We start from the raw sequence: 24,448 nt of genomic DNA, 5'->3' as shown, positions 1-24,448 counted from the left end.
TACAGAATTAATTTAGCACAGCTTTTAGTTGTGAATAAAGTTGGCAACATACTCAATTATGCAGATGCATTGTCTGCATTTTATTGACATATTAGTATATTAAAAATGTATCCAAGAGTCTGAATGCAAACAGATTTCAAATTAATGTAGATATAAGTTATCAGTAGCTGATACTTACTCATCAAATCTTTAAACATAGTTTTCTCATGTGTTAGAAGATGATCAATAATGGATCTCCAGCTGAATAAGATAAAGAAGGAATTAGAAAACCAGAGAAAGCTTTTGTATGTTTTCACCTCAGAAAAGATTTTGGTCAAACATTTCGTACAAGGAAACAGCTTCCAAATGAAATTTAATATGCAGACTCTTACCTGGTTTAACACATACTGCATTCTAGGTTCTCCAAGTCTACTGTATGCAGTTCCCTAATCACTAAGGGGAGTATCAGCATAAGACAAGTTTATTCTTCTACAGTATAATGAAAATTTCCGTGCTTATAAGGCATTTAGTAGATTTAGTTATTGAGACCCATTTTTAACAGTATTCTGTAAGAAAGTACTAAACAGAATTTTCTTTCCAGTATTAGCCATTCCCCTTTAAAGCCTTTCTTTGCAAGTTCAGAATAGAATCTTGGAGTGCTACAATCCCATATCTTACTGAGTGCATGAAGTGTCCATCTGGAAAAAAGCTGGATCCATATACAACTCGACAACTTCTTTTTTCCAGGCTCGCTTGGTATAGGCGTATCCACTCAATGAGCTGAGCAACTGAGCACCAGCACGAAAACTAGGAATGTTGTAGGCACTGGGGGAAGAGAACAATAATGATATATATATATTTTTTAAAGTTAAGTTTATTTAACCAGAAAATAAACTCCAGCGTTCCCCAGAACTTTTAACCAAATTCTCTCAGGAATAGGCTATGTGTACATTAGCTCATAACTTGGAGCAGCAGGAGGTCAGTAGATCAAACCAGTTTGTGCAGAAGCTCCTCACGTTTCCAGTGTACCTGGTTTGGGGAGATATTTTCAGATTAGATATATTACAGCACAGTACTGCCTGTCTCTGCTACAGGTGTGGTTCGAAACTACCCCGAAAAAAGGTTTCCAATAAGCTTTGCATCCTTGTCAGCAGACCCCTTTAGAAGGTACCATAATAGGCTTAATCTGTCACCCAGATAACACTTATGCCACCATCACCTGTATAAAAATCTCACACACAAGCCTTTTTCTCCTTGTGCTGCCCTATGCACCATCCCACTCCAAATTTGGACACCATTGTCTACAAGGCACAGTAGGGAAGAAGCACGGACCTCAAGTCAGAACTGGTAGGAACAAGGTTAAGGGACCCTGCATGAACTGATGCTTCTCCTCTGGCACCTCAGTTTCACTGAGGACACAGATTCCAAGCAGCATTCTGCTATGAATCCTTGCTACGGTAACTGGTTTGCTCATGGCTGAACAAAGGTTTCAGGTCGGGGAGGTGGTGCTCAGACTGAGAGGAACATGACTTTTGGTTGAGAAGAGATGCTGTCAAGGTCTTCGTTGTGAGCTGGAACCACACCTTCACAGAATGCTTCAGTGGCCCCTGTGTTTTCAAGGTTGGTTGGAGCAGGAAGGCTACGTCCTTTTTATGGAGCCCTGCAACCAAAATCCTGCCAATCTAGGGAGGACAGAGACATGAAGACAGTCTTGGAGGTTATAGTCCAACTGCTAAGCAGCATGTATGAGTGACATGAAAATCATACAGCCCATCTATGGGCCTGATGGGGGCTCCACATTCTCAGTCAGTAACCATCTTGTTATGGTTGTGGCTACACAGATCACAAGGACTGCTGGCCTTGCCAGGCTGAGAACCATCAAGGGAAATCTCCAGGCATCTCAGCAACTTCAACAGGACCCTGATGCCCACATCTTTTGAACCATCAGTCTCAGACCAAAGGGTATGGGAGTATCTTCTTTGCAAGAAAAAAAGCTAGCTGACTTCTGGTGTTCGGATCTGCATTTGCATTGCAGAAGTCATAATTTATCCCCTGAACCAGTTCACGAGGACATCCTGACAGCAGTGGTGTCCATGCGAATTTTAACTGTGCTGTCTCCACACACGGGGCAGAGATGGAATGATTGGCTTGCAGCCGCTGGCTCACAGCACGCCAAGCATGGCAGCATGATGCCAGCATTCCCAGGAACAGTTTCAGAGGTGGCTGTAGGCAGGGTTTTCCATATCTGCTGCAAATGGTGAGGGCACCAGATGCATGTGCGTGATGGTATATGCCCTGGTCAACAAGAGTGACATACATGCCATACGTCAAGAACTTGACTGACGTGGTTAGGGGTGAAGTAGGCAGAAGACATTGTAATAGATACCAATGGAAAATGCACAAATAGAATGCATTGAAAAGAACAGTTTCCCAAAATTTCTCTGCATCGTTTTTAATCCACCCCCCTTGAAAGGGAGCATGGAAATGTCTTCAAACCCTGCTGCACCCTGAGGCTTGCTGGCTTTAATGCTCACTTCCCAGTGACATTCAACCCATCATCCCTTTTAGGCATGCCTGGTTATATATTCCCTGACCCTCTATACCCTTTTTTGCTCTTTACTGTATACTGGCTAGTGGTTATGACTGTGACCTAAATAACACTCGAGACAATCCCCACTGTCCTCTCCAACCCACAAGCTGCAGCTGATGCTATCCCACACCTCAGTGTAGACTGGTCTGCTCAGAAAAATGTAGCAGCCAGAAGGTAGTAGCCAGGAGGAGAGGAAGCTTGATACCTGCTACAGCAGGAACAGCTGCAACTCAGAAAAATGGGACTTGGGGCAAGCAGGAAAGGGAAGGGAAGGATAGGAGATGGTTGCTTCCTTAGCAGAGGCTGCTAGAAAAAAAGAGAATTTGCTTTCTAAGAGATCTGTGAATAGCACTGGGAGAAAGGCAGGGAAGGCTGAGGAAGCAGGACCAGCTGATGAGGCCCTGAGAGATAGGACACCCACACAGCAAGGAAGTGCTCTCCTCTCCCTCCTCCTGCCCCTATGGGAAAAAGGTTATACTGTTCAGCTGACAAAGGATATAATCTACCTCTCCCACACCTATGCTTCTGGCTGAAAAAACTAGGCTCAGAGTATAGGGAGATATTGCACAGTTCCTACTTCATGATGGGTCCTGTGACCTGCCCAGCGCTCTGCTGCCCCATCTCACAGCCTCTTTCCATTACCTGACATATGCAGAAAGTGGATATTTAAGTAAAGGCCAAAAACGCAGATGGGAGGAACACCTACTGCTGAACAGAAACAGCTGTCACAAAGCTCAAACAACAAAAGGTTTCAGTTCCTGGGGGAAATACAGCTCATACCTTATTAGAATAGAAAGAGAGGAGAGGACAAACATAACCTTGTACATTCCCCTGTGGGCCAACAGGGTCTATACAGAGACAAAAGTCAACAGAATTTGGCCAACAAGGCTTAACTAGCACAATGCCAGTGGGAACGGAGAGGACAGGAGGAGGACCTTATAACCTCCATGCCTCTTACCAAACCTCACCCTTCTAACCTGACTTGCACACATGGATGGGGGCTCTGCTGTCCACCCAGGCATCAGCCACAACAGGGTTGGCAGCAGGCAGGGCTGCTTCTTCCAGCAAGTGCCCAGCAACCACCACTCAGCAGTGGCATTGTTTCCTTGTTGCCCTTCTTCCCCAACAGGCAGAAAAGGTAAGTGTCAGAATGGCAGAAATTGAAAAGCAATGATAGTAAAGGACAATAAAAGCAACAGTGTTCAGCTGGAGAAAAGCAACAGGACGGATGAAGTAGGAAGGGGTGGCATGTCAGAAGAAACAGAAGGATAAGGAAGAAGCAGCAGAAAGACAGGTATCAGTTGCAGTGAAGAGCTGAGGGCCCACAGTGGACAGAAAGTAGTAGGGCACAGTAACTTGGCACACAAGAACAGCTTCAGGATGTCCCAAGTTTGACAGCCTTCTACTGGCATATCTGATATGTATGTGCTAGATCTCCTCACGGCAGTGCAGTCAGGAATTAGTGAGCCCTCTTGGGTCACTTTTGTGTAGGAGCTTCTAAGAGTTTCCTCAAGGAATTTATTTCATGCACTAAAACTGCTTGGAGTACTGAATCAGCTTTTCATAAATACAGGCAAATCAAGAGATTCACTTCAAAACTACACTACTGCTCTAATCAAATTGCTAATGTAAACATAGCCACCAATTATTACCCTGAATTCTAATCATTCATTACAGGAAAAAGAATGGTGAGGAAAAACACTCTAAAAGCACAAAACCACAGTTTAATGCAAAACATGGTAATGTCCCTAATGCTGCAATTGTTTGGTACGGTGAGGTTGACAGTCTACTCTTAGATTTCTACACTGAGAAGGGATTTAGCATTATTAACATAAACTTACTGGATATGTAAAATAATTCTCCCAAAAGGGAAGTACTGTGGAAGACGGCCTATCACTCAAGCTGTAAGATCACCAGAAGACTAAGGCACAGAGAACAGAACAGCTGACAGGTTCAGTCACTCTACAGCTGACAACTTTGCAAAATAATTGTTACAAAATCTTACTGGCCCAAATGCCAATTAATTATGCTCATTATCTGTGCTCTTCCAGTTGGGAGGCGTGTGTGTGAACAGCAGAAAGAGGGTGGTGAAAAGTATTCCTAGAGGTTTATTTTAACTATCTGTCTCTCACTCCTGAGGTCTTCCACACTGAGTAGAGAGAGCAGCTCTTCCAGGATGTGATTCAGGACAGCAGTGTCTGAGCACAGGAGCTTCACAGGGCTAAGGCTTGGAAAGGAAGTTACCCTTCCTTGAGGAAAATTTCACTTGTTATTGAGAATAATGAGACTTTTTTTCTAGAGCAAAAGATCAACTGTATAGTGTGGGAAGGGGAAAACCTAATTCTCTGTCCTGTACAGTTGGTGGCTACATTAGAGAATTATTTATACGAGATTTTTTATCTCAGGTCTCCAACTCTTACAATTCCCCTTGACTATTAAGCACTCCTGAGAAGAAGAAAAAGCAAAAGTCTTACAGTGTGGTCAAAAAAAAATAGATGTAAGAAAAATCACATGTGCAGAAAGAGAAGTCACCTGTGGTTGCGTAGATAAGGAAATACATAGTAAAGCAAACGTGAAATCAATGGCACAGCTTTCTCCTTCTCGTCGCTCCGGTAAACCATGTCCAAAAGAGAAGCAAGAACCTTAAAAATGAAAAGAATGTCTCTTTAAACCTTTAGTTGGTATTTCTGACAAAAGGGGAAAGCATGCCATATTTCAGGCTAGAATATGTGTGCACACGGGATGCCTCAATAAAGATTTAACCTCCCATTTAATCTACCAGTAAAACCCAATGTATTCCTCTGCTCAATAATATCAATAAACAACCACTCCACAGATGAGAGCAGCAACTACAAAACTGTTCCTACTTACCTCTGCGAGGAGAGAAAGAGCTTGGACACTGTATATCGAAGGAGCAGAGGCAGAAACCATTGAAGATGGTGCCATTGATGTATCTAAAAGAGGCAAAAACATTTAATTTTCCTTTGAGACAAGACATGTTTCAATTTTGCTGTTTGCTAATTTTCTTCCCAATCAGAGATCTGTTACTATTTGCCTATTGGTATTACAGCTTCTGGGCATGTTGCCACAATGATATACCTCATGCCCCGTGCTGTTCTGTTGCATGTATTGCCTGCACCTGCCTTAAGTTTTCTTCTATATTATACACAATCTGCAGATAATGACTAAACCTGCTTAGGTTGACATTGTTATTGGAGGATAATGCATACTTTTGGTTTTCCTTTTTGTCTGTATTACTCCCTTCCCATGCGAGCTACACACTATCTAACACCTTGTACTCTTCACTGGCTTAAGCAGAAGAGAAAAAGCAGCAGAAGGTCAGACAGAACCATGTTACCATTCACATCTTCAATGTTGAAGTCATCTGGTAAAATCTGAGGCTGAGCTTTCACTTCTAAGTTCCGGCTCAGCCAGCTCGTCTGTTCCAGAGAAGAACCAGCAACAGTCCCTACAGCCTCCAAGATTCTTTGGGTCACCTCCTGTAACATAACCAGACAATGTGGCATCAGATGAAAGCTATCATCACTTGGCCAATCCAGCAAAGTCCTCTTTACATGGAACGTGTCAGGAGGATCAGAAGTAAGCACTTTTATCTCAGAAACATAAATACTTCTCTGATTTAACTCTCTGTGTGTTCGAGATAACTAACTACTGCTCACTTCAAATAAGAATGGGCAAGAAAAAAAGAAGCAGAAGAAACTTTTAAGTTTGCTTATCATGGAGGTTTTAGTCATGATTTTCCATGCAAGCCATTACCATTAACATAGTATCAGTTTGGCATCAGTTCTACCACACTTTACACATTAGCTTCAAAGACACGATCTGTATTGTTCAGACCCTCAGAAATGGCATACCAATGCCTTTATTGTTTTGAACACTGTTCCTTTTTATTCCTTCTATATTTGGAAAACATTAAGTGAGGCAGGGTTTTATTTTATGGCAATCCATCTGTTCATATTTCAGTCTTTTCTATTAGGGGTAAGCAAGACATAGCATCAAACTATGTACAGAGTCACGCTTCAGCATATTTAATTCCCAGTGAAAAGAAAAGCTGGTCACTCTAAGGAAACCAAATCCCAAGTATCCAAAGCAAAGCACAGGTCCCTTGTGAAGAGGCTATAAGATAGTAAGATGGCAAAACTGTCTTTTTATCATCATTGTCATTTTGCTGGCCAGTCTCTGAAGCAGAAGTGGAGACTTAATTTCTCTGTTGGCACACTAAAGTAACCGTAATGCTGTCTCACCTCATAGGTAGCATTACATTGGCTCAGAGCCAAAATCACCCACATGGGTAGTACTTAAACTGTCCAGGTGAAATCGTGATCAGTATAAGAAGAGAATCCTGCTCCACTCCACCCCTTCTTTACCTAAAAGGTGAGCTGACAGTCATTTACATTGCCACATGCAGTTATGAGCTTCAAGGATAATTACACTACTAATTTTCCTAGATAGTTTTTGAGTTTTCAATACTTACACATATGATATGAACTTGTAACATCACAGTTGTGTTATGATTTAAATTCTGAGAAAAATCATAAAATTACCCAGGGAAAACAGCTTTGAAAGCCCATAGTTACCACTGCAATTTCATGCATTTTTGTAAAAACTTTGTTAGAGACATTCTGCTCATCATGTCTCTCATATTTGAGCTTCCCATATTTACAAGGCCTAAGCCACAATGTGTGGATGCACATTCACACGTTGTAAAAGCACAGGTGAATTCAGATACAAAGTACAGATCAGGCCATCTCCACTTTTACTTAGATGTACAGTGCCAGATTTATGAACTGAAGGGTATACATGTATACACTGTACCTGCAAGTCTTTTTGGTCTTTTTTGTTTTCTAGAGTAGGTGTCCTAGTCACAAAGTCATTCAGAGTACTGTGGGAAAATCAATTCACTTTGAGTTAGTAATTGGACGTGTCTACTCAATGCATCTATAAACTGTCTTCTCCCTTACACAGTACCTGAGAAGAAGAAAGTGTCCAGGAGGAGCCAAGTTCAACTGCACAGACTCTTTGAGAAGTCCTAATATGGACTGGAAGTTCTCCTGCAAGGCTGAGACAGGCAGTCTGCCAAAAAAACAATACCAAACCCACACAAGACTGAAGTTAGTATTATGGAAAACCACAAACAACTAACATACATGGGTAACTTAGTGGCTTAAAAGCTTCCGTCAAGATCAACCCTTTATGTCCTGCCCCTTCCTAACTTCCAACAACATGGTATAAATATCCAGCAGCACAGACAATATGCATGCAGCAGTAAATGCTAGCAGCACATGCAGTATGCCAGCCAGCACTGTAAGAGGGCTGTGTCTTCAGGGGCAATAAAAGGAATAAAGTTTAGCTAACCATTCCCCTGCATGCCAGCTTACTTTATCTCCATAGCTTATTGCATACAGTATATTGCACAGTCTGATATATCCCAAGGCTTCCATACAAGAAAAGCCGAGTATGCGAAGAAGAGTTTTGATCAAAGGAGTATTTCCAATCAACTGACTGACACGCTACATGTCCAGCACAGGCTGCAGCCATAGCAGTTCTACTGAATTTAGGAGTTCCCTATCCATTCATCTGGCAACACAGAACACGTAAGGAGAAAGACCGTAAGAAATTACACAAGTATCTTGCTAATGAGAATGCTGAGGCATGTTGCTCTATTAGTATGAAATAAGGCTTTCAGGGTGGCGTTATCAGCAGACTAGTGGCACATAATGTCATAGCCCAGTTATTTTGTGCCTGTCCGTTAACTTAACAATGAAGTGGCAGTAACCATTTCCTACATAAAGTTGTTCTGTGACATTGTGACACGAAGATGAAAGTAAAGCAAAAATAGCGATGCTGGCTGTTACCTTAACTAGAGCCAAACACAAAATTTTCTTTTATAATGACTGAATTACCTCTGAATGAAAGCATAACTGAACTGCAGCATTGGAATATCTACAAGAGAAGATTTCTGAAAAATAAAAGCAAAATTGCAATTATTTGCCATCAGAAGAAAAAGAAGGTCCAAGCTGTTGAATACTTGTTTTCAATGTTTAGAAGCCACTTGTACTCCAACAGGCGACCAACTATGATAAAACTATCTATACAACACTAGGAGAGAATTCAGAGATTTAATAGACGACCCTAGTTCAGAAGCAGTCACGTTACTTTGGAATATCTGCTACAGTTTATTCAGAGCTGTAAGAGTTCCTATGATGGCATGCATGGTAGTAAAATTGGTTGCCTTGAAAGTCAGTTGGAAGATAGCAGACTCTATGTGAAGTATTTCTAACTGTTCACGGAAGGGTAGAGACGTAGAAATCTGTTATTGAGTTGTGTATCAGCAGCAGCTTTATAAAAGTTGTCACCATCTTCGGTACTGGAGGACCCTGCACCTTTCACTACCTGCAAATTCTCTAGCAAAATATTCTGAAGAACCAACTTACGTTGATGGATCAAAACACAGAAACCCGCATGCTAGAAACGTAACTTATTCAGGGGCAAAAGAGAATCAAACATTTTAAAAAAAAAACAAACAAAACCCACCAGACCCAAATTTCCTTCTAACAATATTTAGAAGGCACACTGGAATAGATCCAGAATAGAATGTATTAAGAAAATGGAATTATCTTCATAATTACCTCTTCACCTTTGATTTGTGATGGTTTCTTGACTACCTCTTTGACTAGATGTAATATAGTGTCAATTTTCAGTGTGTTAAGTGCACATACTAAGTCCACAAGAATAAGCTGAGATGCACTAGCCACTGGAAGGATCTGAAAAAACAAAACAAAAACCACACACCCCTCAGATCACTGTACCAGGCAAAACGTGAAGGGGAAAAAAGCTTTTTGTGCAATTATTCAAATATCAATACTTATACAAAACATAAATTAGACACGTTAAATCAAGCATGCAACAATTTGTCATATACAGATCTTCTCCCAACACTTTAATGAAAACAGCTTCATCATGCTGAAATTAAAGCAGAAAAGAAATAAACAGTTGCAGAATATAGACATATTACATAAACTCTAGCCTTTCTCTGGAAATGGAGCTGAACCAAGGTCTTTAAAATATAATTGGCAAGTTGCAATCCCAACATTACAATCCAGTATTGAATAAAAAATGGCTATTACTATGAGACTTAAACTGCCACACTGTCCTTTTTATTTCATTACTTATTTACATTTAATTGTTGTCCTGATGCTTTGTGGAATTATGTAAAATAAGACCATTACACATTTTTCAGTGGCTTGACATTGTCACATGTAAAAAACCCAAAGAATCTATGAACAAACCCAGAGTTCAGAACTGGTCATATAAATGTAACGTTTGCCTTTATGTTGGAAAACTAAGGGTGCCTTTCTTTAGTTTCACCTTGATTTTACTTTGATTCCTATGAGGTTTCTTGCTGTTCCATACTGCTGCAATTGCTGCCATCAGCTGGATTCCAAGTTGTGCTGTCAATGGATTAATGAAGTCCAGTATTTTAGTTCTTAATGTCTATAGAAGGGGAAAAAAAAAACACCTGTCAATGCTGAACCTTGCAAGGCAAAGGCTATCTCATAGTCTGTAAAACATTCTTCCTTTTCCCAAGATGTTCAGAAAATATACAACAAAAGAATCTCTTTATATACTTGGCAGTCAGGCTAGTTTTGATTATTTATGAGTTACTCTCATAAATACTCTCCTAAATAACACCTCCTTACAGATGGAAGGCACATTTATTGAAAAACAGATTGCAAAATAGAAAAAAAAACTTCTTCTGTTATGTTCTCTCTTCTCCTACAGATACTTTTCACTACCACAATTTACCAATATCTACGGAAGAAGGGAAAAGCATAGTATTTTTATTCCTTCAGGTACATGTTCTACTGCCTGCAGAAGGTGCAGACAATTCAGAGGCAGTCGGCTTTACAGCCGCTATTAAGCGAAGCTCAAAGGAAAAGCAAAACATTAAACAGATCAGGCAGGGGTGCAGAGGGGAAAATACAGGGAAAAATCTACTTTTATAGGTGGGTACTGTGCGAGTCTGTAGCTCATGAGAGTTCTTCAGAAATTCTTTGTGGCCCAGTGTCATTCTGGGAATGACAAAACTATTCCTATGAACTCTAAAATGCACTGGTGAGGGAGGGGATGATAAGGAGGATGAGATACACAACAGTTTAAAAGAACTCCTACTTTGGTTGCTTTAAAGTAGACTGAAGAAGAGCCTTTAGCTGTTCCAAAGAAGTCAGTTGGTCTTTTCTGAGAGTCTTCCCTTTTTATAACACTCCAAAGAAGGGACATGGTATTAATAATGCGAGGCAATTCTTCCAAAATGGCATTCCTAGCGTTTCTCAGGTGTGCCGGTTCAGATAAAGATGACAACTAGAAAAAAAAAAAAAATATGAATATTAAAATACATTATATTACGCACCACAGAGTGACTGCTCTTATTCTATAATTAGGAGAATTATAGTCAACTTCTGTAATGACAACTTTAAAAATAATTCAACCATTCTATTCCTGAAATATACTGCTGCTATTAGAGCCTACTGAATTTGCTGTTCACTATTTGGCACTGAAAGAATTGATTTGTCTATGAAATTGTTAGGATAATATCCTCTTCTGACAAATGATATATATAGCAATAAAAATTGTAGAAAACACATCAGCATGTTATCAACTCAAAGGAAAATAGAAGACACTGTTAATGACAGAGCAACTCTAGACAAGCTACACAGGACTAATATTTGCCTGACCAAGATCATAATGAACATCATCTACTTACAATTAACTTTCCTGTCTTCAAATAAAAAAATTAAGTTCAGTCCCCCTCCCTTACACTATTACTTAGTTCACTTATTTTGGTGTGCTATGAGGCTTCTCTAAGGCTATCTTCTCATACAAGTGCTGCTTTACTACTTATATTCACCTCAATGAAAAAGGGATGCATGCTTTGATGAACTGGTACCAAGGCATGAAGTGAGTGTTAGGCATTAAGCACTTACCTTTTTAGTTTGGTTAGGGTGATCCAGAAGGCAGAAATGACTGATGGTTGTGAGACCTTCCAAAAGGGTTAGTGGGTAATCAGGTGTAACATTTTCTCTTTTAGAAGTTAAGCTTTGTAGAAAGAAGAGAAAGAAAGAAGAGAAAGAAAGAAGAGAAAGAAAGAAGAGAAAGAAAGAAGAGAAAGAAAGAAGAGAAAGAAAGAAGAGAAAGAAAGAAGAGAAAGAAAGAAGAGAAAGAAAGAAGAGAAAGAAAGAAGAGAAAGAAAGAAGAGAAAGAAAGAAGAGAAAGAAAGAAGAGAAAGAAAGAAGAGAAAGAAAGAAGAGAAAGAAAGAAGAGAAAGAAAGAAGAGAAAGAAAGAAGAGAAAGAAAGAAGAGAAAGAAAGAAGAGAAAGAAAGAAGAGAAAGAAAGAAGAGAAAGAAAGAAGAGAAAGAAAGAAGAGAAAGAAAGAAGAGAAAGAAAGAAGAGAAAGAAAGAAGAGAAAGAAAGAAGAGAAAGAAAGAAGAGAAAGAAAGAAGAGAAAGAAAGAAGAGAAAGAAAGAAGAGAAAGAAAGAAGAGAAAGAAAGAAGAGAAAGAAAGAAGAGAAAGAAAGAAGAGAAAGAAAGAAGAGAAAGAAAGAAGAGAAAGAAAGAAGAGAAAGAAAGAAGAGAAAGAAAGAAGAGAAAGAAAGAAGAGAAAGAAAGAAGAGAAAGAAAGAAGAGAAAGAAAGAAGAGAAAGAAAGAAGAGAAAGAAAGAAGAGAAAGAAAGAAGAGAAAGAAAGAAGAGAAAACACACAAAAGAAAAGGTTAACAGGTCAAGTGGTATTTTGGTGTTTCCTTTATTAAAAATTCCAGTAGAAATCTGTTTCTATTCAATGGTCAAAAGAATGCTGGAATGACCAGACAGGAATATCAAATCAAAGGATTCACAAACTATGCTTAAACAACCCTGTTTCCTTGTCTAGATCTTTTAGAATATTATTCCCCACCTGACCATAAATCTTTCATGTCTAATTATTTTTCCCTAGTCCTTTCACTTATTGACTGTTCTGAACAGGATCACTCTATTTTTGTTCTCCAGGCTGTCTCTCCCCAATCAGTTCTCCAAAATCATAACTTTTTTTCAAAACTGGGAACTTTTTACTTGGATGGCAGGCATAGGGGAACAGGAAGTATCACAGCTGCTGGTCGTTTTTGCAACCGCAGTGAGCCCTACTGCAAAGATACTGCCTCCACATGTGGGCTTAAGGGACAGATGCTTCCATGTGCTGCAGGTTTGAGAATCAGACTCTGGGAGCCACAATGCTAGAAGAGTAAATTACTATGTGCTACACTCTAGCAAGAGGAACTTAAAAAAGAGTTTCAGCATAACAAATCCCACACTGCAGACTCTTCTTACCTTGCAGATGTTTTTGCAGATGTCTTCACAGCTTCATTTTCATACTGTTTGACAAGCTCATCCAGGTTTTTACATATCTGTACCACAAATGGTGCCACAGTCCAGCCTAAAGACTTCCCAAAATAGGGCAGGGAACATGTGACTAAGCCTACCCAAGTGGGATGCATCCCATAGCCATACTCTGGTTGCAAACCTCTAACCACAGCAGAGACGAATAATCCCTGTGAAGTTATTGGGTGCGGATAGACATATTGCATTGCACCAATAGCCTGCTGGAAATTAAGAGCCTGCTGCCACTCCTTAGAGAGGTCTGGCTGATTCTCCTGCTCCTCATGAGTCTGTCCAAGATGGTGCTCCAAGACAATCAATACCTGCAAGAGTTTCAGCAGCTCAATCTGGAGCGGATGTTCACTCCATATTTGATCATGCCCAAAGTTGATTAGGGTCTCTTCAAAGAGTTCTTCTTCAGGAACTTTATTGACTCCATTTGCCATAAGCAGTTCATACCGTTTCTGACTTGTATACATCGACGCAGACAAAGAAAGGAGAACAAACTCTTGAATTTTGCATCTTCCTAGCAAGTTGCGTATTAACTCTATGTTCTTATTCTCTGCTGCTTTTGCCATGGTAGCTAGCTGGGTCATCACTCTAATCAGGACTTCCACACTTTTTACCTGAACATCTCTGTTGCCCAGCACATCTCTGTGTGTGACCTTCAGGTAGCATGGATAATATGAGCGCAGAAAACTGAGACAGAGGTAAGTGAGCAATTCTATTAGAAGAGAATGGGGACACATGGTTGGGGACTGAGTCTGAAGCTTTCCATAAAAACTCTGCCCTACAAGAGCTTCCTGATGGCGAGCTAAGAGATTGTAAATAAGATTTAAATGTGCTGTGGAGCTCGTATCCATGCTTGTACTAGCTACAGCTTCAATAAATTCTTTAGGGTTTGTTTTAAGCACTGCCTCCAGAACAGAAAAAGCATACAATACCCGCTTAGAATCGTAAGGCTGCAAATAGAGCAACATATGTTTGAACAGAGACTCAATCATCTCCTGTTTTTCCTTCTGTTGCTTGAGCAACCTAGAATGGGTAATTTCTTGGAGCTCCAAGTCCACCTCTTCATCACTTGACAGAGACTCTGACGCTTGAGTCCTCTCAGAGTCAGCACGCACAAGGTTTAACGCCATACTTGATTTGGAGCTTTCAGGAAGGAATGCATTGAGAGAACTCACATGGTTTGTGGTCTCTCTGCCATCAGTTGCAGCACTGTCATTGTCCTCATTGCTCACTTCTTGCAGCTCCAGAGAAGGAGAAAAAGAGGATGTATTTTCACTGTCATGGCCTGTGCTGGTGTCTGCTGATTCTGTGTGCTCACTGTTATCTTGGTCACCATCTGCTTCATGTGAGGTTACTGGATTACAAAAGCCATTGTTTTCAGACTGTTCAGTTTTTAGCTCTGGCTTCTCTGGATCTTTTTCCACTTCTGCCCAAATTGCTTCTCTATCCACGGCAGTAAACTGGCTCAATGGAAGGTTTTCCTCCGAATTGCTCTCAGAGATGCCAGACTCTTTCAAAGAGGCCTTTTTTTTGCAAAGCCAATCACATACATCTGGAAAAAAAAATTGTTCAAAAAGAGTGTATAATAGCCTATTAAACACAACATGCTTTATACTGAATATATCATTGTAAGAGAAAAGGGTAAAAAAGTTACTCTGCTCTAGTCTACTATTAATTGTAACAAGTGGAGCAAAAGAAAAAAACGGGTTAAAGCAAGAATTTTCTTCTTTTTTTTTAAGTTGTAGGGCAGTCTTAACCTACAGTAAGCACAAGAGAATAGGACCAAAACATAAAGCACATGCTGTTTCTCTTATGCTATGACTCCCTAGATGTGACAGTTTTCTTTTATGCTTCCTGAGCATAAAATGTTTGTTGAGATCAGGAGGTAAATGAGGAGGAGAGCAACAGAATGTTTTTTTTTTTTTAAAAGAGCTAACATTTTGCTTGATTACGTGCTGTGGAACAAGGAAGGAATATATTAGCTCTGTGTTTGTATAGCATCTAATAAACATGTCCCTTTGGATGCTATAAATGTCTGCCATCTAACTGTTTGCCAGTCAGGACAGAAAAACAATTATACAAGCTGACAGCTATGTTAACAGTAACGAGACAGACAGGTGACACGGAAGTTTCTTTACACAAAACTACCAGACACTTCTCCATTGTCTTCCTGCCCTGCTCTGGGAAACAACCGCGGCTACTTGGGCCAAATGGTGCAGAGTGTCTTGCACCCATACCACTCCCAGTAATTCCAAACCTGAACAGACTGACAGCCTTCGGAGGACTCCAAACTGGGAGCAAACCCTGACTCCGTACCTGTCTCAGTCTTCCTCAGCAGCTCCCCACAGGTCTCTGTCACACTCCTCTATTCCTCATTTGACACATAGATCATATGTAGTTCACAATGGTTCTCATTACAGGTCTTAAAATGGACATCTTCCAGCTGTCAGATTTAGCCTGTCAAGGTAAAGACGCCCTGCCACATTCCTAAATTTGGGTAGCTGGAGGTTATCCAGACACCACACAACTCTTGCTTCTATGTCCTAGTCCTGGAACACCTCAAGACATGCCACAAGGGCTCAGCTCTCCTCTTGAATCAAGATGGAACTTCTTTGGACAAAGACATTTTAATTTTCAGAAGTTAGCAAAAATTTTGTGTGTGCATGGTTTGCCCTGAACAGCAAGATGTTCCTTACAGCCTGTCTGATTATTTTAACATGGTGCTGAGGGAACCATTAACAAAAAATATTCTGAATAAAGAAGCCTGGTATGAGGGTGCATGGTGTGCTCCGGCAAGAATGGGTGGAGAGAGTGAGATTTGCCTGTCCGTCCTGCCTACTGGAACAGTTCCTGGACTGACATAGTCATCAAACTGCTCCTGGATTTCATTGGTTGCAGGCCTAGTTTCACTCAAGAAGGGATCCTGTGAACAGTGAACACACATGCAGTGTGGATCACCTGGGAATGGCAATGAGAAGTGTGGGACAAGATCCCAGAGCAAAGCAGGGAGCAATCCAAACCAACAGTGTAGGTGCAGCCACTGTAACAGAAAAGTTCATTACGCCTTCAACTAGCATGACTTACTCCTGAACTCTGTTTTAGGCATCACTAGAGGTACTTGGATGAGGAGGAATCTATGGAACTGATACAAGGCAACTCAGGGTAATAGGGTGTCATTGCACTTCAAAGACTACTTTCAGTAGGTGTTCAGGAGTATGCAATGCTATGTTAGCACTTACAGTTTCAGTCCAAGAACAGTTTTACCTGCTGAATTTTTCTGTTTGATGTAGTGGATGGACGTGCGCTGTGTCTTTGGATGAAGCAGCAGCAGCAGGACTGGTTCAAGAATCCGTGCAACATCATTAAGTGAAAGAGCACGGATCAGCCAGCCCTGTGCTGCAGCACCAATTGCGCCATCTGAACAATTGAGACTGTCCAGTACCACAAACAGAGACCTGAGTGAAGAAATCAGAACAAAGAAGTACAATTGAAATCCCTAAAAAAGTTAATGCAAACAACAAAATAGTGGCAGGGAACAGACACAGTGCATGTTCAAGTAAGCACCAGCCAATGGCTCATGTCTAATGACAGCTCGATCATGCACATTTTCCTGAGCTGAGCTCAAGTACAAACATGCGTTTGTAGAAGCAGGGCCATACATATCCTCACACTCTAGAAAAGCAGCATATTTTAAAGTTCTTTCACATATTTATTTAGAAAGACCCTTAATGCTTTTGTCTCATTTTATACAAAGGTTATGGTCTCATAAACAGGAAGTAAATCTAAAATAACCTTTTTTTTTTTTCCCCGCAAGTAGCTCATTCTATTTTCTTTGGAAAAAAATTTAACCCACTTCAAGATAAAAAATGTCTGCTATGCAGAAACTTGTCTGCAAGCTATTCTTCATGTATGAAGCTCTTTCTATTTTTACAGAAACTTCCTTCACACAATAAAGTGCACCATGCACACAGTGTGCTTTGCAAAGGTAATAGTGCAAGAAAGTTGACGATCTTCCTTTTGCTCATTTTTTATTCTCTCTACAGAGAACATTTTCCCCACTTCAGAAAAAAGAACAGAACAATGCATAATATAGTTAAATATATAAATGTAAGTCTAATCCAGTGGAAATGGAAAATACCTATCAAAGGACCGATTGTGAGAAGTCACTCTGCTGCCTTGGATCTCTCTGGTCAGATGCCACATGACAGAGAATCTGAACAGTGCTTCCAGCCTTGTCCCCTTTGCAAGGAAACAAGACAGATACATAATTTTTGCAGTATTTCTCTCCGAGTGAAGTTTTAGTGATTTTTAAACCTCTAGCAGAACAACAGTTGTTGTGCAGATGGCTGCTAATCCTTCTCATGTGGTTTGAGAGCACTTCTCTATTTTGCAATAGACTAAACTAAAATGCCATGTGTCCATGAATGCACAATCAAAACTTAACAGCCACAGTGTTTGTTGGAGTTAAAAGAAAAAAAACAAGAAAAAGACATGCCGATAAACCAAAACTGGATTTCAGGACTCTTGTGTGTAAACATTTTAGTCTCCGTTTGGCGTTAGGGAAGTTTAAAAGTTGGATGACAAATGGGAAGACACTGGTTTATTATGTAGTGTTTGTTATTGTAATTTTGTTTGAAAGCTTTTAAAAGATTTCCAAACTTTTAAGTTTCAAAATTGTAAGAGCAAAGATACAAAAACAACACCGAAGACTGAAGGTGGCTGTTTTAAGTTTTATTGTGCAAGGCACTTCTCACAAATATACTGTAAGTTATTAAAGAACTGTTCTGTAATTAAACTAGGCAAGTAAAATAATTAATAACTGGCTCACTTGAAATACAGCTTACTTATGAGAACTAAGTATTAAGGTGGACACATGGTCAACATTATGTTGACATACACTTACAAAGTAATGAAGTCTTTTGTTGAATATGAAATTTACAAAATCAACATAAAATAAAATTATTTTAGAGTTACTGGTGGAGCTGGGTCAGTTTGGAAATACTGACAAAAACTGCAAGTTTTTAGATACTACATGATTTGGGCTGAAACTAAAATAACTCCAGCACTGACTGATAGGGCTTGTATCCAGGGATTAAGTTTAGCATGATGAATAGATCCCAGGGAACTGGAAAGGTGTGGACAGTCTGTTGGACTCTTGGAAGACAGGCGGACCATGGGAGTGAAGACGTGGGGTGGGAGGGAACTGGAGGCAGTCTGGGAAGCACTGGAACAACCCTACAGTGGTGAAGGGGCTTCAGTGAATACATGACTTACTTTATCACGGTCCAAAAGTGCGTGGCAGATAATGTCTTCGCAGATATTTGCTGATGGTGCCAAGCAGTGCAGCCTGTAGAACAGTTCCACACAGGCAATATGATGCTCCCGTGTCTCTTTGTTCAGCTGATTCCAGAGCACACAGGCTACTCTCTAGGGAAAAATAACAACAACAACTAATAATAAGTGCCATTTCTTCTCTGACTTAAAAGCCTTTGATTGCACAAATGCCCTCTATTACCAAAAGGGATTTCCAAATTGTCTCAGTTTAGCAAAGAGCAAGAATTCAGGTCATACACTCCGACCTAAAGAAATGCAACCTTTCTACCCTAGTAGGACAGGTAATTCAAATGTACAGGCACCAGAAGTTAAGAAAAGCATTTCTGCTTCTACTTTCTGAGTCAAAACTTAACAGATTTTACATGTGTCAGGCACAGAAATTGGAAAGAATAATTAGGAAAAAGATCTCTGAACCAACCCTCATATCAACAAAGTCAGGAGAAGGAAAGCATCTTGGCAATATGTATACTCAAAACAAAGAGGATGGAACATTTTCATTATTATTCACCCATTAACATTTTCTCTTATCTGAAAACTTTAAGAGTGGTATCAAAGCTAATAAACCAACTCTTCAAGTCAGAAATCAGCTATACCTATGCCCCAAGGATTTGGGCACAAACCCAACTAGCAATATGAAAATAACTTGCCACTTTTGAATGTCCCATTGGGAAGCACACAAAGAAGAATGTAATTGCTTTCAAATGCTTATGGAAGCAAAAAACAGCAGTGTGTCATTGCAACACAAACACGCTGCCCTCAAACAACCATGCGAGTAACAGTTGCTTTCCCATCCCATCCTTAGAGGTTCAGTGTAGTTGGGCAGTAAAAGAGAAAAAGAAAATTGACACCTGGTAGAAATCTGTTTTCTCTGAGATGATCTTTAGTACTCCAGGAGCAATGGGAGGAAGGGTGACCATCTGTAGCTTTCCAAAGAAGGGGTTGTGCCCAGACACTTTGTACCGCTTCATTCTGTCTTCCATCACAAGTGCCAGCGACTGGGAATGGTTGATCACCTCCAGCAGCGTGAAGATGGACACATTCTGAACATAGCAGTCATTCACACAACAGCATATCGTCATTAAGGACTTCAGCCACAGAGGGAAGCTGGCATCACAACCTTTTCAGAAGATAAGGGAGAAAAAAGTTTTTGAATAATCTCAAGGTTAGGGTCATATTTTCAAGATTTCTTCAATCAAGCTCACAGGACAAAGAGACAAAAATGACTGCCCAAATCCGTCTGTCATGCTATCTTCAAGTCCCTCACTTCAGAAGGGACTTGCTTCAAAGCAAGCTATATTCTTTTCTCTTTTTCTCCCAGCAAAAAGCTCTTGCAGGACCCCAGTAACTAGTGGATTTCTGCTTTCCAGTTTATGTTTATTCACAACTAGTTTTTACAGCTGCTGTTTTCCAGCTGTCATTGTCAAAAACAACAACAGAGGTCTGCTGATCCAAGGGTGCTCTTTCAGGTAGCATTAAGGTGTATAATTTCAGAAATCATGAAGAACACAAAAAACTGATACAGCTAACATCAAGTCAAGCCATCTTTGCCTCTCCTGAGTGAATAATCAGGTAAAGTCTTATTAAGGCTTGACTAGAGACTGTCTGAAGTATTAGTTCACACGTCTGGCTTCAAAACCAAATGTTGTAACTGCTTTACTACCATAACAAAATGGCCATTCTTCCTTCTCCACATCAGACAACTTCTGTATCACATTCAACCCAGACCTTCATTATTAGAGGTTCTCTGCTTTTGGCTTTAACCCTTACTGTATTTTCCAGGCTGTGCGGTTGAAAAGAATTTTGAAAATAAACTTCTATAATCCTAGGATGACACTCCAAACAAACACAATTATGAAAGCAAGCCTTCTAAGTTCACCTACATGGCTGACCACATGGAAGGCACTGCAAATATGCAAAAGTATCCATGTCAGGCAGACAGCTCACCCATGAGGATGATGGGCATATCATCACTTTGCCAAGGAAGAGAGCAGAAATTTGTACTGAGGTGAGGAAGGGTACCCAATTTTCCAGTTTCCCACCTCTTCACTCATTACAAACCCATCTTGTCAACTAGCCTTCAGGCCAATAACTGCTCCTGCTAAAGCTAATGTATTTGAATTCCAAGAACAAACAGGCTGTCCAATTATACAAGGCTATTCTTGTATGTTAGCTTACATCAGAATCCTTTGAATTCTGAGGGTTAGGGGAAGAGCTGGTTTTGCTTCTGTTATGGTTTAGAGCTCCAGTTTTCCACCTACATCCATCTTCCTCTATCTTTTTTTTTTTTTTCAGGGGGGACACAGACACACACAGATGGGGAGGGGGGCAGATTTCATGAGAATCCTGAACCACAAGGCTCTACAGGCCAGAAAGTCTTTTCATCCCTTCAGCTAAAAGTTTTGTAGTGAAAGCTTTCAAAAGAATGTGAATTTAAAAAGCTTGGTAAAAATTGTCCCTCAGCTTCAAAACACAAAACACATACTGACATACATGTCTTTAATTCACATGCAACTTGCCTTCAGCCCTGTCAAAAGGCATTACTACTGGCCCTGGTCACATCTTGCAAATAGCCAAGCTCACACTGCTATTTGCATCCTCAAATGCTCAAGCTGTCCAATAAAGGAAACTTTTCTTACCAGGAACCTGAAACAGAGAGAGATACAACTGTTCCGTCTCCTCCTCCGAAAGATAGACTGGGAACGTGGTACAATCCAACAAAAGGTGACAAGCTGCAGCAAAAGCTTCCTTGCAGTCACCTCTAAGGGGTTCCAAGACAAGCATCACTTGTTCTAAGTCCCACTCTTCTTCCTCCTTTTCCTTTTTATTACCAGAGTTGTGGTCAGAAGGAAGAGGATTAGAACTCTTGTTCTTGAATGGTGACCCTCGAACTGAGAATAAGTCTGAAAGCATTTGTTTAAACTGAGGTACAGTGATTTGCTTTGCATCCCATGGGCTCTTCTTCTTGCTAGCACTTTCAGGTAATCTGTAGCCATTCTCTTTTTTCTCTTTTCCACTCAGATTCATTGTTGAGATGCTTTCGTTACTTGTTTCTTGAAATTGCACCCCAAAAATGTATTTACTGGAAAACTTGGCAACCAGTTCTTGGATGCAATACAAAGTCTTCTGAATACTCCCCCCTTTCTTCCAGACACCATCTCTCTCAAGGGTCACAGTTGGCACCCCCAAGTGGTGAGAAAGCTCTGGGGAGGAAGCACTCAGACCAATGCCACTGTCTTCTGACTTCAGGGGAGGGAACGGAGTCTCATCCTCCTCCTGCAGCACAGACTTAGTCTCCAAGGTTATGTCCACATTTTCCTTTTTCACTGGGCTCTAAAAGAGAAATGTTAATGTGGCTAATGTGGCACTGCGTAGATAATTTTAAACTATGTAGAACTGTGGCAGGGTCTGTGAAACAGTAATGGCAGAAAAAAAACCCTAGTAGTTGCAATTTTCAGATACAGATTACTTCTACAAAATGATGAGACATAGTTATTTGTAAGCAGTTCCATTCAATTGCATTTAAAACCTAATAAATGTTTGTATCATCCTCACACTTTGACTCTTAACACCAACAGATCTGTAGCTACAGATATGGGTCTATAGCAAATGTAAATGTTTCCTTAAAATCAATTCACCACTAGAATGGTATTACTCATGCTGGATTATTTCTGGTCAAAAGCATATATTTGTTCTACTGCAAAACTTTGGCAGGCTGTGCTTGTGTGACTGCTTTATGCCATCTATTCCTCATTCCCTATCATGGTCTCTTACACACAAATAATACCACATTGTGTTAAATTAAAATATTGAAAGCCTTGCAGACCTAACCAGCTGTAAAGCTGGGCTTGATTTGGCAACTCAAATCTTTAGCAACTGCATGCTCCCAAGTGCCTTCTCAAAATCATTAAGATCACATTCTTCTCAAGAGGTAGGATTATAGCCCCAGTTTCAGACAAGACTATAGTCCTTCACTGTCACAAATAATTCAAACAAGCCAGAACTGGATACCCAGTAAGAATAACAAGGCATCAGGTAGCTCTGGAAGGGGCCAAAGATGATAAATTTCAAAAATCTTTATTACTGCAGTTATCATCTAGGTTTAAGTTAGGAGAATTAGCATTTTAAAATAAGTTATGTCACTAACAATTTTAAACATCTATGAGTAGTTGAACACCACCTACCCCTTTTCCACTTCCTGTCTCAATGTCCAAATAGGAAGGGGGCATTTGCACTTTGCTAAGCACCTTAAAACATGTCTTTAATGCATGAGTGAGTTCTGGTAAACATAATACTTCCATATTTTCCAGGAGAGACTGCACCATATAACTGAGCATCTGTGGAAGGTACTGAGTCTGCACTTCAGAGTAGAGTTCCTAAAATAAATAAGCATTGTTTAAAATAGTTATCACATATTATTTTTCAGCTGTCTAGCAACACTGATTAATGACTGATAAAGTCAGTTCATGAATGGTTAAGCTGTACAAACTTGCTTCAGTGCTATTCCTTCTTCCCTCATTCTACATAATGAACACTGAATCAAAGCCTAAAAATGTTATGATAATCAGCCAGCTACGAAGAGACCAAAAAGTCCCGGAAATTATTTACCCAAGAAGCAAAAAGTACACTTTTTCATTCCTTTTGCAGAATCGCCATATTTTAAAATGCAACAATTTTTATTTTGCTAGGCAATAGCACAGGTAGCCATATATAAGTCAGCACAGAAAACTATACTTTGAAGGACATAGCATGCATCTGCACATATATGTCAATTTGCCTATTTTCATTTTAGGTAAGCACAATATGAATTATTTGATGTTAAGTTTCTAAAGACTTTGAAGCAGTTAACTTCAGGTTGCCTTACCAAAGGAATCACATCAAGAAGGAACACCAAAAGTGTGCAGAGCTCTGAAATGGTAGGAGGAGTGCTACTATTTTCAAGAGGATATCTCATCTGTGTGGATTTGTTTCTGGATTGAGAGAAACATTATTTTGTAAGCTTTTTTCCCTGTCAAAATTCTTGTTACAATAAAAAAGTTTCATCAAAACCAGTGTGAAATACTGAACAGCTAGGCTTTCTGAAGCAAAGTAAAATGGGACTTCTAATACAGCAGGATAAAACATTCTGTCGAAACCACCTACACTGTAGCATGTGGGATGCTGAAGTGCTTCTAATTTTCAGATTGAATCTCTATACACAATCTTACTAGTTAAAGTATAATCTTCTGTCTTATACTTAGAAAAAGACAGAGATCTTTATTTTTATTCCAAACCCACTTGTTCTTCCAAGGAAGACCTCTCCACTTCCCCTCCCAAACCTTTTCCTCCTCCAGCTGTCATTCTGAAGGTAATTTCTTTTGTTCTCAGATTGCTAGTTTCTGTCTAATTGTTTACCTGTTTGCATTCTTGAATTATTTTAGGATGCAACTTACACATCTGTCTGACTCTAACATGTACTACATCCCTTCCAGAACTTAAATGCTTCAGTAAAATTTATTATCTTACGCAGATAGCTCTTAAGTGGTATTTTTAAGAGGAGCACTATTGTTTGACAACAAACACCTGAAACAATCTTCGAAACATTTGGTCATGTAATCCCAAAGAAAATCCGTGTTTAAGGATGTGATCAACAGATTGACTGTTTTGACAATTTCCGAAGCATTTTTGTTCTCTTTGATTGCACTGTGTGAAAGGGAAAAAAAGGAAAAGACAGACATGGATGTCAGTGAAGATTATAAGAGCATGCATATCACAGTATTAGCTGATGCATTCTAAAATCTTTCCCTGCCCTTTCTCTACAACCTAAAGACATTTACTGCTTTAAATCAAGGACTAAGTCATTCTAGAATAGCTAGAGTTTGAGCATCTTTCTCCCAGATGAAAGAAACCGAGCCTCCAACTTTGAAAATCAACGGGCTAAGAGTTCCGTCACCAGACTGATTCTTGGCCAATACAACTGGATTTATTCGACACCAATCATATGCAGTGTACTTCATTTTCTTCTCTGCTAATCAAAGAGAAATTAGGCGTGTGTGGGGAAAAAGGAAAGTCATAGAAAAATCTTGTCTTCTATACAGAAGGATGCTTTGTTAAAAACCTAACCTT

General features: G+C 39.9%; 1 protein-coding gene across 3 annotated transcripts in view; it reads right to left on the bottom strand.

Annotated features, from left to right (window-relative positions):
• DOP1B (DOP1 leucine zipper like protein B) overlaps positions 1–24,448 on the bottom strand; it is a 54,315-nt gene that overhangs the window by 8,252 nt on the left and 21,615 nt on the right. For 2 of the 3 annotated variants that reach the window (XM_064471367.1, XM_064471385.1), the window contains 21 exons: positions 23,906–24,025; positions 23,208–23,313; positions 22,528–22,719; positions 20,983–21,676; positions 19,195–19,463; positions 18,287–18,439; positions 17,151–17,251; positions 16,277–16,467; positions 12,953–14,564; positions 11,575–11,686; positions 10,763–10,951; positions 9,959–10,084; positions 9,220–9,354; positions 8,494–8,549; positions 7,559–7,663; positions 7,406–7,472; positions 5,928–6,069; positions 5,441–5,523; positions 5,102–5,211; positions 658–804; positions 179–240 (listed from right to left, as the gene is read on the bottom strand). In XM_064471367.1, the coding sequence (XP_064327437.1) occupies positions 179–240; positions 658–804; positions 5,102–5,211; positions 5,441–5,523; positions 5,928–6,069; positions 7,406–7,472; positions 7,559–7,663; positions 8,494–8,549; positions 9,220–9,354; positions 9,959–10,084; positions 10,763–10,951; positions 11,575–11,686; positions 12,953–14,564; positions 16,277–16,467; positions 17,151–17,251; positions 18,287–18,439; positions 19,195–19,463; positions 20,983–21,676; positions 22,528–22,719; positions 23,208–23,313; positions 23,906–24,025 (4,772 nt within the window). The remainder of the gene's footprint in view (positions 1–178; positions 241–657; positions 805–5,101; positions 5,212–5,440; positions 5,524–5,927; positions 6,070–7,405; positions 7,473–7,558; positions 7,664–8,493; positions 8,550–9,219; positions 9,355–9,958; positions 10,085–10,762; positions 10,952–11,574; positions 11,687–12,952; positions 14,565–16,276; positions 16,468–17,150; positions 17,252–18,286; positions 18,440–19,194; positions 19,464–20,982; positions 21,677–22,527; positions 22,720–23,207; positions 23,314–23,905; positions 24,026–24,448) is intronic. The other variant, XM_064471376.1, reaches the window with a different exon arrangement.

This window comes from Phalacrocorax carbo, chromosome 1, assembly GCF_963921805.1.
Source record: "Phalacrocorax carbo chromosome 1, bPhaCar2.1, whole genome shotgun sequence".
Classification (NCBI taxonomy): domain Eukaryota; kingdom Metazoa; phylum Chordata; class Aves; order Suliformes; family Phalacrocoracidae; genus Phalacrocorax; species Phalacrocorax carbo.
This window is presented reverse-complemented; position numbering and strand designations above follow the sequence as displayed.